The sequence below is a fragment of the Carcharhinus amblyrhynchos genome, chromosome 3, assembly GCF_965287045.1.
Source record: "Carcharhinus amblyrhynchos chromosome 3, sCarAmb.v2.hapA, whole genome shotgun sequence".
NCBI classification, from domain to species: Eukaryota; Metazoa; Chordata; class Chondrichthyes; order Carcharhiniformes; family Carcharhinidae; genus Carcharhinus; species Carcharhinus amblyrhynchos.
In genome coordinates, this window is record NC_137326.1 from 72,939,273 (window position 1) to 72,953,779 (window position 14,507).

The 14,507-nt window shown below is 59.7% G+C and overlaps 1 protein-coding gene across 1 annotated transcript in view; it reads left to right on the plus strand.

The window, feature by feature from the left end:
- Positions 1-396: 396 nt before the first annotated feature.
- The window catches only part of LOC145340835 (glypican-1-like), a 190,002-nt gene continuing 175,891 nt past the window's right edge, over positions 397-14,507 (plus strand). Inside the window, exon 1 of the mRNA XM_080185289.1 lies at positions 397-1,143. Within this exon, the coding sequence (XP_080041415.1) occupies positions 993-1,143 (151 nt within the window). The 5' untranslated portion in view covers positions 397-992. The remainder of the gene's footprint in view (positions 1,144-14,507) is intronic.

A 14,507-nucleotide genomic window follows, 5' to 3' on the forward strand; every position in this document is an offset into this window, starting at 1 on the left:
GCCCGCTTCTCCGCCCGCTATGATTTCCCTTGTCAGATGGAACGGAAAAATTCCCTTCATGTGTCTAGCGAACAGACCAGGTTGGAAAACCATGTGAATTAGAATCACTAGTCCTGTTGTAAAACAGCATCTCACACTGGTTATCTTAGTGTGTGTGCAAACCTGCGACAGTGTGCGGCTGCAAGTGTTAAATGAATAGACGCTTCTAAGTACCATACACACGTACGCTAAGAGGACAAGATGACATTCCTACAGCTCAGTGACAATGAAAAAGGGGGCGGCGATTAGAAAAGCTCCGGTGCATCTTCATTGGTCCCAGCCCGAGCCTTTCGTAACATCCTGCGAGAGAGAGAGAGAGAGAGAGAGTGGGGGGTGGGTGGAGTTGCAAAGCTCAGCAGAGCATAGTGTGCACAGAGACAGACAGGAGCGGCTGGCTTACTGTGTCTCTGTCTGTGCTTGGTGGCACTCCACATCCACACGCCATCTCTCTGTGTCCGCACACCCAGAGGCTGCAACACCATCCTTACAGCAACAAACAAACAAACTTTCAAAAAGAAAACAACTGGAACGAAGAAAGGCGACTGTGTTTATTTATTTGAGAAGGATAATTGTGTCAGATCCATCCCTTTGTGTGTGTGTTTTTTTTGAGGGGTGGGCTGTGGATTTCGCTGTGACATTAATGAATGTGCAAATCCCAGGAATGGATTGAAACTCACGTTTCTACATTGAAGATTGCAAGTCACGAACTGCTGTTTTAATCCTTGGAGAGGAGAGAGAAGAAAAGAAGAATCATTTTGGGATCTCCTTTCTCCTGCAACGGATTTGGAAAAGTTTTGTTGGATTGGGTTTTTTTTTCTGTAGCCCTGTTGTGTGTCGGTTCTAGCCTCTTGTGGAAAGCTGACTGAACTGGGTCCCTTCATCTGGTTTTGGGGATCTTTTTTGTCTCCCATAACATACACACTTCTCGCTTTGTTTGTGTCTTCCCTGTGAAAATGATGTGGATCGCCCTCTCTGTGTGTTTTCTCGGACTGCTCTCCTCTCCTGTTCTAGGGGAACAGAGACCCAAGACCTGCTTGGACATGAGATATCTGTACAGCTCCAAGGGATTCCCAGTGACCGGGGTGCCTTCAACCGAGATCTCTGGTAAGAGGGAGACGGGGTGGGAGACACCAGCAAAGAGAAAAAGGATTCTTTTGACTAGTTTTGTCTTGATCCGTCGTGAGAGAAAGATTGAATCTGGAATGGGAATCACACTGAGATTGATACGGGCTGACAAGATCCGATGTTCACACGGCGCTGTAAAGCATGGGCAATGTGAAACCATAATAATTTGTTCAAGCCCCCGTAATATAAAAAAATGTGCAAGGCGATGAGAAAGTTAGTGTTTTGTATCTTGTATGAGACAGCCGGAGTTAACAGCGGCCGAAGTGTAAAAGAAACAAGGATTTTCAGACTCTGCAGCCTCGGGTTCTCTCTTTGTTGGGATTTTCCCCAGAGAGGGAAAAGAAAGGATCCAGCAAACGGCTCTGATCCGCCCAGTGTGGTGGGGGAAAGAGTGGGACAAGGGGTTTAGAGGAGGAGAGTTGATTTGAACACTGGGGGAGGGAAAGGCTCTTTTTTTTGGTTAAGAGATATCTCAAATTGTGCAAGCGTTTCCCTCAATCCCACTTTGAATTGCGAGGTCAAACAATGCCCTGTTTTAGCGGGAGGGAATCTCTCTCCAAAAGGAACCTGTGTGTATGTGTGCTAGAGAGCCTATTGTTAATTTTGAGAATGCCATGTACCGTTTCTAGGCTTTTGAACATCCAGAGTTTTTTGCCAGCTGAGAGTTGGCAGAGTGCTCGCCAACCCATCCTGTCTCTCTCTCTCCCCCTTTCCGGGGCGATGAATGAAGGAAGGGTCCCCCCCGCCTCTCCTTGGATACCTTCAGCAGGAACTGGTGGCTGGATGGTTGTAGAGATGAATGCCAGTCTGCCTACAGTGGCTCATTGGCTTTGCCTCTGCTCCAAGCTCCTCTGCTTTAGTTTGCTCCTGTAATGTGCTCTTTGATGCGAGCTGTTTGCAGTCACTCCCCCGCCCCCCCTCGCACAGCCCTCCTGTAATCAGAGCTATGGTGCAAGGACAATAGCAATTACTGCAGAGAGATGCCCGCCGCCTGCTTTGCGGGGCATTTTACTGCTGAATAGTTTACTGGCCACAGTCTGATGATGGTGGGGGTGGGGGGAGATTCTAGGGGGTCGTTTTCACCTCGGGCTTATTGTTTATTCAAGGCGAAATTCACCCTGGCGCATTCCTTGTGTAGGGAAAGGAGAGAGATTGAAATGCAGCAGGGGCTTTATTCACTTTGGCTGAATGAATTGGGGATCGGACCCCCTTCTTTTCAAATGCAGCCCTTCATGTTTCAACTCAGCTCTCTTTTCAAGTGGCACGCTGAGCAATTCCCCAGGGCATGGATTCATTACGTGCTGTTGGGTATCTTGGCATTTTGCCCCTGAGGTGAGGCACTGGACTCATCACTACTACTGATGGGCGCAATTGTAACTGAACTACAGTAAACTTGGCAGATCTGACCCCCTCCCTTTGGGGTGAAGGCTGGGGTGGGGGTTGGGGAGGCAGTTATGATGCCCTGTTACTGCCTGAAAGGTCATCGAGAGCTGTTGTTTAATGATGATTGGTAAGGACCAGCCTGTTCCTGAGTTCATTTTGATAGGGCACTTGCAAAACTGCCTGTCTCACTGCCATAGAATCCCTACAGGAGCTCATTCAACTGATCAAGCCTGAACCGACTCTGACAGGGTTTCTTACCCTGAGCTAGGGCCTGTACCCCCTGTGCTATCCAAGTAACCCCACACATCTCCCATGGCTAATCCAAGCTATGATGTGGAGATGCCGGCATTGGACCTGGTGTTGTCAGACTTCTTACTGTGTAATCCAAGCTATACATCTTGGGACACTAAGAGGCAATATAACATGGCCAATCCATTTAACTTTTGGAGTGTGGAAGGAAACTGGAGCACCCAGAGGAAACCCATGCAGATGCAGGGAGAACATGCAAACTCTGCACAATTACCCAAGGCTGAACCCGGAATTGAACCTGGGTCTCTGGCTCTGTCTGGATCTCTCTGTCTGTCTCTGGCACTCCGTCGCCCTCGCTGTCCGTCGCCCTCGCTGTCCGTCGCCCTCGCTGTCCGTCGCCCTCGCTCTCTCTGCCCCTCGCTCTCTCTGCCCCTCGCTCTCTCTGCCCCTCGCTCTCTCTGCCCCTCGCTCTCTCTGCCCCTCGCTCTCTCTGCCCCTCGCTGTCCGTCGCCCTCACTCTCTCTGCCCCTCGCTTTCGCACTATGTGGCTCTCGCCCTTGCTCTCTGGATCTCCCTCTCGCTCACGCTCTCTGGCTCTCTCTCTCTCTGGCTCTCCTCTGTCTGGCTCTGTCTGTCTCTCGCTGTCTCTCTGGCTCTCACTCTCGCTTTTGCTTTGGCCCCTGCTCTCGCTCCCTCTGGCTCTCGCTCCCTCTGGCTCTGGCTATCTCTCTTTGGCTCTTGCTCTCTCTGCCTCTCGCTCTCTCTGGCACTGGCTGTCACTCTCTGTGGCTCTCACTCTCCCTTTCTCTGTGGCTCTCTTGCTCTCTGTGGCTCTCATCTCTCTGGCTCTTGCCCTCTTTGGCTTTCTCTCTTGCTGCCTCTGGTTCTTGGTCTTGCTCTCTCTGGCTCTCGCTCTCACTCTCTCTCGCCCCCTCTGGCTCTCGCCCCCTCTGGCTCTCGCCCCCTCTGGCTCTCGGTCTTTCTGGCTCTCCTCTCATTCTCTCTGGCTCTCACGCTCTCGCTGTCTCTGGCCCGCGCTCTCGCCGTCTCTGGCCCGCGCTCTCGCCGTCTCTGGCCCGCGCTCTCGCCGTCTCTGGCCCGCGCTCTCGCCGTCTCTGGCCCGCGCTCTCGCCGTCTCTGGCCCGCGCTCTCGCCGTCTCTGGCCCGCGCTCTCGCCGTCTCTGGCCCGCGCTCTCGCCGTCTCTGGCCCGCGCTCTCGCCGTCTCTGGCCCGCGCTCTCGCCGTCTCTGGCCCGCGCTCTCGCCGTCTCTGGCCCGCGCTCTCGCCGTCTCTGGCCCGCGCTCTCTGTTGCTCTCAGCTTTACTCTGGCTCTTGCTCTGTCTGGCTCTCGCTCTCTCTCGCTCTCTGGGTCTCGTTCTGTCTGGCTCTCGCTCTCTCTCACTCTCACTGTCTCTGGCTATCGTTCTCGCTCTCTCTGGCTCTTGTTCCCAGTCTCTGGCTTGCTCTGGCTCTTGCTCTCTCTGACTATCGCTCTCGCTCTCTCTGACTCTCACTGGCTATTGCTCTCGCTGGTTATTGCTGGCTCTCCCTCTCGTTGGCCATCGTTCTCACTGGCTAAAGTTCTCGCCGGCTGTCGCTCTCGCCGGCTGTCGCTCTCGCCGGCTGAGGTTCTCGCTGGCTGTCGCTCTCGCCGGCTGTCGCTCTCGCCAGCTGTCGCTCTCGCCGGCTGTCGCTCTCGCCAGCTGTCGCTCTCGCCGGCTGTCGCTCTCGCCGGCTGTCGCTCTCGCCGGCTGAGGTTCTCGCTGGCTGTCGCTCTCGCCGGCTGTCGCTCTCGCCGGCTGTCGCTCTCGCCGGCTGTCGCTCTCGCCGGCTGTCGCTCTCGCCGGCTGAGGTTCTCGCTGGCTGTCGCGCTGGCTCTGGCTGTCGCGCTGGCTCTGGCTCTCGATGGCTCTGGCTCTGGCTCTCGATGGCGCTGGCTCTGGCTCTCGATGGCTCTGGCTCTGGCTCTCGCTGGCCCTTGCTCTGGCTCTCGCTCTGCCTCTCGCTGGCTACCGCCTCTCGCTGGCTACCGCCTCTCGCTGGCTACCGCCTCTCGCTGGCTACCGCCTCTCGCTGGCTATTGCTCTCGCTGGCTCTTGCACTCACTCTTGCCCTCTCTGTCTCTTGCTCTCACTCTCTCTGGCTCTGGCTCTCTGACTCCTCTCGCTCTCCCTGGCTCTCGCTCCCTCTGGCTCTCAATCTCTCTGGCTCTTGCTCTATCTGGCTCTCACACTCTCTTGCTCCCACTCTCTGTCTGGCTCTCACTCTCGCTCTCTCTGGGTCTCGCTCTCACTCTCTCTGGCTCCTTCTCTCACTTTCTCTAGCTCACGCTCACACACACTCTGGTTCTCGTTCACGCTGTCTCTGGCTTTCGCTCTTGCTTTCTCAAGCTCTCGCTCTTGCTGTCTCTTGCTCTCATTCTCTCTCTGGCTGTTGCTCTCTCTTGCTCTTGTTCTCTCTCTGGCTCTTGCTCTCACTCTCTCTGGCTCTCGCTCTCCCTCTGGCTCTCAGCCTCACTCTGACTGGCAGTCTGGCTCTCGCTCTCTCCGGCTTTCGCTCTCTCTGGCTCTGCTCTCGTTCTGTCTGTCTCTTGCTCGCAGTCTCTTACTCTCTCTGGTTCTCGCTGTCTCTGGCTCTTGCTCTCTCCGACTCTCCCTCTCACTCTCTCTGGTTCTTGATCACGCTCTATCTGGCTCTCGCTCTCCCTGCATCTGGCTCTTGCTGTCTCTGGCTCTCGCTGTCTCTGGATCTGGCTCTCACTCTCGGTCTAACTGGCTCTTGCTCTCTCTGCATCTGGCCCTTGCTCTGTCTGGCTCTCGCTCTCGCTAGCTATCTCTCTCACTGACTATTGCTCTCGCTGGCAATCAATCTTTCAGTCTCTCATTCTCTCTGTCTCTTGCTCTCGCTCTCTTTGGCTTTTGTTCTGGCTCTGTCTGGCTGTCGCTCTGTCTGGCTGTCGCTCTGTCTGGCTGTCGCTCTGTCTGGCTGTCGCTCTGTCTGGCTGTGGCTCGCTCTGGCTGTGGCTCGCTCTGGCTGTGGCTCGCTCTGGCTGTGGCTCGCTCTGGCTGTGGCTCGCTCTGGCTGTGGCTCGCTCTGGCTGTGGCTCGCTCTGGCTGTGGCTCGCTCTGGCTCTGGCTGTGGCTCGCTGGCACTTGCTCTCGCTCTCTCTGGCACTTTCCCTCGATCTCACTTGCTCTCCCTGTTGCTCTCCTTGGCTCTGGCTGTCTCTGGCTCCTTCTATCGCTCTCCCTGGCTCTCGCTATCTCTGGCTCTTGTTCTCGTTCTCGCACTCTCTGGCTCTCACTGTCTCTGGCTCTTTCGGGATCTGGCTCTCACTCTCTCTGCTCTTGCTGTCTCTGGCTCTCGCTCTGACTCCTTCTCTTGCTTTCTGTGGCTCCTTTTCTCACCGTGGATCTCGCTCTCTCCGTCTCTGGCTCTCTCCGTCTCTGGCTCTCTCCGTCTCTGGCTCTCTCCGTCTCTGGCTCTTTCTGTCTGGCTCTTGCTCTCGCTCTGTCTGGCTCTCGCTCTGTCTGGCTCTCGCTCTGTCTGGCTCTCGCTCTCGCTCTGTCTGGCTCTCGCTCTCGCTCTGTCTGGCTCTCGCTCTCGCTCTGTCTGGCTCTCGCTCTGGCTCTCGCTCTGTCTGGCTCTCGCTCTGGCTCTCGCTCTGTCTGGCTCTCGCTCTGGCTCTGGCTCTCGCTCTGTCTGGCTCTCGCTCTCGCTCTGTCTGGCTCTCGCTCTCGCTCTGTCTGGCTCTCGCTCTCGCTCTGTCTGGCTCTCGCTCTCGCTCTGTCTGGCTCTCGCTCTCGCTCTGTCTGGCTCTCGCTCTCGCTCTGTCTGGCTCTCGCTCTCGCTCTGTCTGGCTCTGGCTCTGGCTCTGTCTGGCTCTCGCTCTGGCTCTGTCTGGCTCTCGCTCTCGCTCTGTCTGGCTCTCGCTCTCGCTCTGTCTGGCTCTAGCTCTCGCTCTGTCTGGCTCTCGCTCTCGCTCTCGCTCTGTCTGGCTCTCGCTCTGGCTCTGTCTGGCTCTCGCTCTGGCTCTGTCTGGCTCTCGCTCTGGCTCTGTCTGGCTCTCGCTCTGGCTCTGTCTGGCTCTCGCTCTGGCTCTGTCTGGCTCTCGCTCTGGCTCTGTCTGGCTCTCGCTCTGGCTCTGTCTGGCTCTCGCTCTGGCTCTGTCTGGCTCTCGCTCTCGCTCTGTCTGGCTCTCGCTCTCGCTCTGGCTCTGTCTGGCTCTCGCTCTCGCTCTGTCTGGCTCTCGCTCTGGCTCTGTCTGGCTCTCGCTCTGGCTCTGTCTGGCTCTCGCTCTGGCTCTGTCTGGCTCTGGCTCTGGCTCTGTCTGGCTCTGGCTCTGTCTGGCTCTGGCTCTGTCTGGCTCTGGCTCTGGCTCTGTCTGGCTCTGGCTCTGGCTCTGTCTGGCTCTGGCTCTGTCTGGCTCTGGCTCTGTCTGGCTCTCGCTCTCGCTCTGTCTGGCTCTCGCTCTGGCTCTGCCTGGCTCTCGCTCTGGCTCTCGCTCTGGCTCTGTCTGGCTCTCGCTCTGGCTCTGTCTGGCTCTCGCTCTCGCTCTGTCTGGCTCTCGCTCTCGCTCTCGCTCTGTCTGGCTCTCGCTCTCGCTCTCGCTCTGTCTGGCTCTCGCTCTCGCTCTCGCTCTGTCTGGCTCTCGCTCTCGCTCTCGCTCTGTCTGGCTCTCGCTCTCGCTCTCGCTCTGTCTGGCTCTCGCTCTCGCTCTCGCTCTGTCTGGCTCTCGCTCTCGCTCTCGCTCTGTCTGGCTCTCGCTCTCGCTCTGTCTGGCTCTCGCTCTCGCTCTGTCTGGCTCTCGCTCTCGCTCTCGCTCTGTCTGGCTCTCGCTCTCGCTCTCGCTCTGTCTGGCTCTCGCTCTCGCTCTGTCTGGCTCTCGCTCTCGCTCTCGCTCTGTCTGGCTCTCGCTCTCGCTCTCGCTCTGTCTGGCTCTCGCTCTCGCTCTCGCTCTGTCTGGCTCTCGCTCTCGCTCTCGCTCTGTCTGGCTCTCGCTCTCGCTCTCGCTCTGTCTGGCTCTCGCTCTCGCTCTGTCTGGCTCTCGCTCTCGCTCTCGCTCTGTCTGGCTCTCGCTCTCGCTCTCGCTCTGTCTGGCTCTCGCTCTCGCTCTGTCTGGCTCTCGCTCTGTCTGGCTCTCGCTCTCGCTCTGTCTGGCTCTCGCTCTCGCTCTGTCTGGCTCTCGCTCTGGCTCTGTCTGGCTCTCGCTCTCGCTCTGTCTGGCTCTCGCTCTGGCTCTGTCTGGCTCTCGCTCTGGCTCTGTCTGGCTCTCGCTCTGGCTCTGTCTGGCTCTCGCTCTGGCTCTGTCTGGCTCTCGCTCTGTCTGGCTCTCGCTCTCGCTCTGTCTGGCTCTCGCTCTCGCTCTGTCTGGCTCTCGCTCTCGCTCTGTCTGGCTCTCGCTCTCGCTCTGTCTGGCTCGCGCTCTGGCTCTGCCTGGCTCTCGCTCTGGCTCTCGCTCTGGCTCTGTCTGGCTCTCGCTCTGTCTGGCTCTCGCTCTCGCTCTCGCTCTGTCTGGCTCTCGCTCTCGCTCTCGCTCTGTCTGGCTCTCGCTCTCGCTCTCGCTCTGTCTGGCTCTCGCTCTCGCTCTCGCTCTGTCTGGCTCTCGCTCTCGCTCTCGCTCTGTCTGGCTCTCGCTCTCGCTCTCGCTCTGTCTGGCTCTCGCTCTCGCTCTCGCTCTGTCTGGCTCTCGCTCTCGCTCTCGCTCTGTCTGGCTCTCGCTCTCGCTCTCGCTCTGTCTGGCTCTCGCTCTCGCTCTCGCTCTGTCTGGCTCTCGCTCTCGCTCTCGCTCTGTCTGGCTCTCGCTCTCGCTCTCGCTCTGTCTGGCTCTCGCTCTCGCTCTCGCTTTGTCTGGCTCTCGCTCTCGCTCTGTCTGGCTCTCGCTCTCGCTCTGTCTGGCTCTCGCTCTCGCTCTCGCTCTGTCTGGCTCTCGCTCTGTCTGGCTCTCGCTCTCGCTCTGTCTGGCTCTCGCTCTGGCTCTCGCTCTGTCTGGCTCTCGCTCTCGCTCTGTCTGGCTCTCGCTCTCGCTCTGTCTGGCTCTGGCTCTCGCTCTGTCTGGCTCTCGCTCTCGCTCTGTCTGGCTCTCGCTCTCGCTCTGTCTGGCTCTCGCTCTCGCTCTGTCTGGCTCTCGCTCTGTCTGGCTCTCGCTCTGGTTCTGTCTGGCTTTCGCTCTGGCTCTGTCTGGCTCTCGCTCTGGCTCTGTCTGGCTCTCGCTCTGGCTCTGTCTGGCTCTCGCTCTGGCTCTGTCTGGCTCTCGCTCTGGCTCTGTCTGGCTCTCGCTCTGGCTCTGTCTGGCTCTCGCTCTGGCTCTGTCTGGCTCTCGCTCTGGCTCTGTCTGGCTCTCGCTCTCGCTCTGTCTGGCTCTCGCTCTGTCTGGCTCTCGCTCTGTCTGGCTCTCGCTCTCGCTCTGTCTGGCTCTCGCTCTCGCTCTGTCTGGCTCTCGCTCTCGCTCTGTCTGGCTCTCGCTCTCGCTCTGTCTGGCTCTCGCTCTCGCTCTGTCTGGCTCTCGCTCTCGCTCTGTCTGGCTCTCGCTCTCGCTCTGTCTGGCTCTCGCTCTCGCTCTGTCTGGCTCTCGCTCTCGCTCTGTCTGGTTCTCGCTCTCGCTCTGTCTGGCTCTCGCTCTCGCTCTCGCTCTGTCTGGCTCTCGCTCTCGCTCTCGCTCTGTCTGGCTCTCGCTCTCGCTCTCGCTCTCGCTCTGTCTGGCTCTCGCTCTCGCTCTCGCTCTGTCTGGCTCTCGCTCTCGCTCTGTCTGGCTCTCGCTCTCGCTCTCGCTCTGTCTGGCTCTCGCTCTCGCTCTCGCTCTGTCTGGCTCTGGCTCTCGCTCTGTCTGGCTCTCGCTCTCGCTCTGTCTGGCTCTGGCTCTCGCTCTGTCTGGCTCTCGCTCTCGCTCTGTCTGGCTCTCGCTCTCGCTCTGTCTGGCTCTCGCTCTCGCTCTGTCTGGCTCTCGCTCTCGCTCTGTCTGGCTCTCGCTCTCGCTCTGTCTGGCTCTCGCTCTCGCTCTGTCTGGCTCTCGCTCTCGCTCTGTCTGGCTCTCGCTCTCGCTCTGTCTGGCTCTCGCTCTCGCTCTGTCTGGCTCTCGCTCTCGTTCTCCCTGGCCCTCGTTCTCCCTGGCCCTCGTTCTCCCTGGCCCTCGTTCTCCCTGGCCCTCGTTCTCCCTCCCTCTCCCTCTCCCTCTCCCTCTCCCCGGCCCTCGCTCTCCCCGGCCCTCGCTCTCCCCGGCCCTCGCTCTCCCCGGCCCTCGCTCTCCCCGGCCCTCGCTCTCCCCGGCCCTCGCTCTCCCCGGCCCTCGCTCTCCCCGGCCCTCGCTCTCCCCGGCCCTCGCTCTCCCCCGCCCTCGCTCTCCCCCGCCCTCGCTCTCCCCCGCCCTCGCTCTCCCCCGCCCTCGCTCTCCCCCGCCCTCGCTCTCCCCCGCCCTCGCTCTCCCCCGCCCTCGCTCTCCCCCGCCCTCGCTCTCCCCCGCCCTCGCTCTCCCCCGCCCTCGCTCGCCCTCGCCCTCGTTCGCCCTCGCCCTCGCCCTCCCTTGCCCTCGCCCTCCCTTGCCCTCGCCCTCCCTTGCCCTCGCCCTCCCTTGCCCTCGCCCTCCCTTGCCCTCGCCCTCCCTTGCCCTCGCCCTCCCTTGCCCTCGCCCTCCCTTGCCCTCGCCCTCCCTTGCCCTCGCCCTCCCTTGCCCTCGCCCTCCCTTGCCCTCGCCCTCCCTTGCCCTCGCCCTCCCTGGCCCTCGTTCTCGCTCTCCCTCGCCCTCCCTCGCCCTCCCTCTCCCTCGCCCTCGCCCTCCCTCTCCCTCCCTCGCCCCCGCCCTCCCTGGCCCTCCCTCTCCCTCACCCTCCCTCGCCCTCCCTCGCCCTCCCTCTCCCTCGCCCTCGCCCTCCCTGGCCCTCCCTCTCCCTCCCTGGCCCTCCCTCTCCCTCACCCTCCCTCGCCCTCCCTCGCCCTCGCCCTCCTTCGCCCTCGCTCTCCCCCGCCCTCGCTCTCCCCCGCCCTCCCTCCCTGGCCCTCCCTCTCCCTCACCCTCCCTCGCCCTCCCTCGCCCTCGCACTCCCTCGCCCTCGCCCTCGCCCTCGCCCTCCCTCGCCCTCGCCCTCGCCCTCGCCCTCCCTCGCCCTCGCCCTCCCTCGCCCTCGCCCTCCCTCGCCCTCGCCCTCCCTCGCCCTCGCCCTCCCTCGCCCTCGCCCTCCCTCGCCCTCGCCCTCCCTCGCCCTCGCCCTCGCCCTCCCTCGCCCTCCCTCGCCCTCGCTCTCCCTCGCCCTCGCTCTCCCTCGCCCTCACCTTCGCCCTCCCTCGCCTTCGCCCTCCCTCGCCCTCGCCCTCCCTCGCCCTCCCTCGCCCTCCCTCGCCCTCGCCCTCGCCCTCGCTCGCCCTCGCCCTCGCTCGCCCTCGCCCTCGCTCGCCCTCGCCCTCCCTCGCCCTCGCCCTCCCTCGCCCTCGCCCTCCCTCGCCCTCGCCCTCCCTCGCCCTCGCCCTCCCTCGCCCTCGCTCTCCCTCGCCCTCGCTCTCCCTCGCCCTCGCCTTCGCCCTCCCTCGCCTTTGCCCTCCCTCGCCCTCCCTCGCCCTCCCTCGCCCTCGCTCTCCCTCGCCCTCCCTCTCCCTCGCTCTCCCCCGCCCTCGCTCTCCCCCGCCCTCCCTCGCCCTCCCTCCCCCGCTCTCGCCCTCGCCCGCCCTCGCCCTCGTCCACCCTCGCCCTCGCCCTCGCCCTCGCCCTCCCTCGCCCTCGCTCTCCCTCGCCCTCGCTCTCCCTCGCTCTCCCTCGCCCTCCCTCGCCTTCGCCCTCCCTCGCCCTCGCCCTCCCTCGCCCTCCCTCGCCCTCCCTCGCTCTCCCCCGCCCTCGCTCTCCCCCGCCCTCCCTCGCCCTCCCTCCCCCGCCCTCGCCCTCACTCGCTCGCTATCGCCCTTGCCCTCGCCCTCCCCCGCTCTCGCCCTCGCCCACCCTCACCCTCGCCCTCGCCCACCCTCGCCCTCGCCCGCCCTCGCCCACGCCCTCGCCCACGCCCTCGCCCACGCTCTCGCCCTCCCCCGCCCTCGCCCTTGCTCGCCCTCGCTCTTCCCTGCCCTCGCTCTCCCCCGCCCTCGCTCTCACCCGCCCTCTCTCTCGCCGTCGCGCTCTCCCTCGCCGTCGCGCTCTCTCTCGCCGTCGCGCTCTCCCTCGCCGTCGCGCTCTCCCTCGCCGTCGCGCTCTCCCTCGCCGTCGCGCTCTCTCTCGCCGTCGCGCTCTCTCTCGCCGTCGCGCTCTCTCTCGCCGTCGCGCTCTCTCTCGCCGTCGCGCTCTCTCTCGCCGTCGTGCTCTCCCTCGCCGTCGCGCTCTCTCTCGCCGTCGCGCTCTCTCTGGCTGCCTCTCGCTCTGTCTCTCTGCCACTCTCTGTCTGTTCTCTCTCTCTCTCTCTCTCTGTTTCTCTCTCCCTCTGTCTCTGTCCCTCTGTCTCTGTCCCTCTGTCTCTGTCCCTCTGTCTCTCTCCCTGTCTGCCACTCTGCCTCTCTCTCTGTCTCTGCCTCTCTCTCTGTCTCTGCCTCTCTCTCTGTCTCTGCGTCTCTCTCTGTCTCTGCCTCTCTCTCTGTCACTGTCTCTCACTGTCTCTCTCTCTGTTCCTCTCTTTCTCTTTCTCTCTCTGTCTCTGTCTCTGATACTGTCTCATAAGAACATAAGAAATAGGAGCAGGAGTAGGCCATCTAGCCCTTCGAGCCTGCCCCGCCATTCAATAAGATCATGGCTGATCTGTCGCGGCTCAGTTCCACTTTCCCGCCCTCTCCCCATAACCCTTAATCCCCTCTCTTATCAAAAACCCATCAACCCGCTTCTTAAAATTATTTAGCGAGGCAGCCTCCACCACTTCAACGGGCAGAGAATTCCAGAGATTCACCACCCTTTGAGTGAAGAAGTTCCTCCTCAACTCCGTTCTAAACCGCCTCCCCTTTATCTTGAGGCTGTGCCCCCTAGTCCTACTGTCTTTTTTGAGCGGGAAGAGTCTCTCCACCTCTATCCTATCCATCCCATTCATCATCTTATACGTCTCAATGAGATCTCCCCTCATTCTTCTAAACTCTTAACGAGTACAAGCCTAGTTTATTCAGCCTCTCCTCATAGCTCAATCCCCTCAACTCCGGTATCAGCCTAGTAAACCTCCTCTGCACTCCCTCCAGGGCCAAAATATCCTTGCGCAGGTGCGGCGCCCAAAACTGCACACAGTACTCCAGCTGCGGCCTCACCAATGCCCTATACAGCTGCAGCAAGACCTCCCTACTTTTATATTCAATCCCCCTCGCTATGAAGGCCAGCATCCCATTCGCCTTCCTGACCACCTGCTGCACCTGCAAGCTGGGTTTTTGCGACTCATGCACAAGGACCCCGAGGTCCCTCTGCACCGTCGCCTGCTGCAGTTTTTCGCCACGTAAGTAATAGTCCTTCCTACCATTCTTCCTACCAAAGTGGACCACCTCACACTTGCCAACATTAAATTCCATTTGCCATTTCCTGGCCCATTTGCCCAGCCTATCTAGATCCTTCTGCAGACTCTCCACACCCTCCGCACAATTTGCCTTTCCCCCAATCTTGGTGTCATCAGCAAATTTCGACACCCTGATGACTCACTCTGTCTGTCTCGAGCTTTCTCTCCCTGCACCTCCCTTTGCTTCATGGTGTGTGATCTTGAACTGTGCAGGAGTGATTTGAGATCCTGCGTCTCCAGGTTTATATCTTGAAAGCGAATGAAGGCTTTTTTCACTCATATTAATTGTCATCAAGTTAGGTGGGGGTGGCAGAGTAAATGCCTCAATATATTGGTGGCAGGTGAGTGCTATCTTAATTGGCATTGTTGGACCATAACATTGATCCAGGTATAAACCCATCATCTCGGGAATCTCCAATCTATCAGAAATGTGGCCAATCGGACTATAGATGGCTTCTGGGCAAACACCTGCCATATTAGACCAATTTAGACAGGAAGATGTCAGGTTGGGCTACAGTGATCTGGCTGGACTAATGGCTGGCCGGTGGGTGGGTGGGGGAGCGGGGTTCGAATGTCCACACTGCCCTGTCTTACAAGATTTCCTGTTCATGATGGGTCCCCCTGGATCAGGGAGGGATGTCACTCCTTTCCACCCCATGCATGGAATTCCCCTTCTCATTGACTGACTGACACATGGAGAGGGGCTGGTGTTCAGAATCTCTGAATGCATCAGCCTCTTTAGGAGGGAAGAACATTTATCGGAGGGGGATGTTCAAAACCAGGGGCAGGGATTTCTAGACAAAGAAAGAGTAGCTGCCCGATGCAGTGCAAACTGAGTTGTTGATTAATCACAGCGATCGCTCTCTATCACTTAACCATCAACAGAATTAGACAGGAAGCGAGGGAACAGACAGTTGTGGAGACAGTTGGAACCATGGGCCCAAAGTTAGCCATTCCTCCCCACCAGCCCACACAACACATGCCTTTTCTGAAATTACTCATACATTTTATCGCAAAATGTTATTTTTTTTTGTTTCACTTGCTTTCGTAACAATTGCAGCTTGTGTTTATATATAAAAAAAACCGTTTATACTCTGGTGACAGTACTGGGAATATTAAGTGTGTTGTTAGCAATAAACTATGGGAGAAGTCTCACATCCGTTAATTTATTTCGCTGCTGTGGAGCACACTTCTGTTGTGATGCTCTTAATTCAACACCTCAAATTGCTCCCATCACCAGTGAGAAAACTGCCTCGCTCAAATCCCAGAGATAAG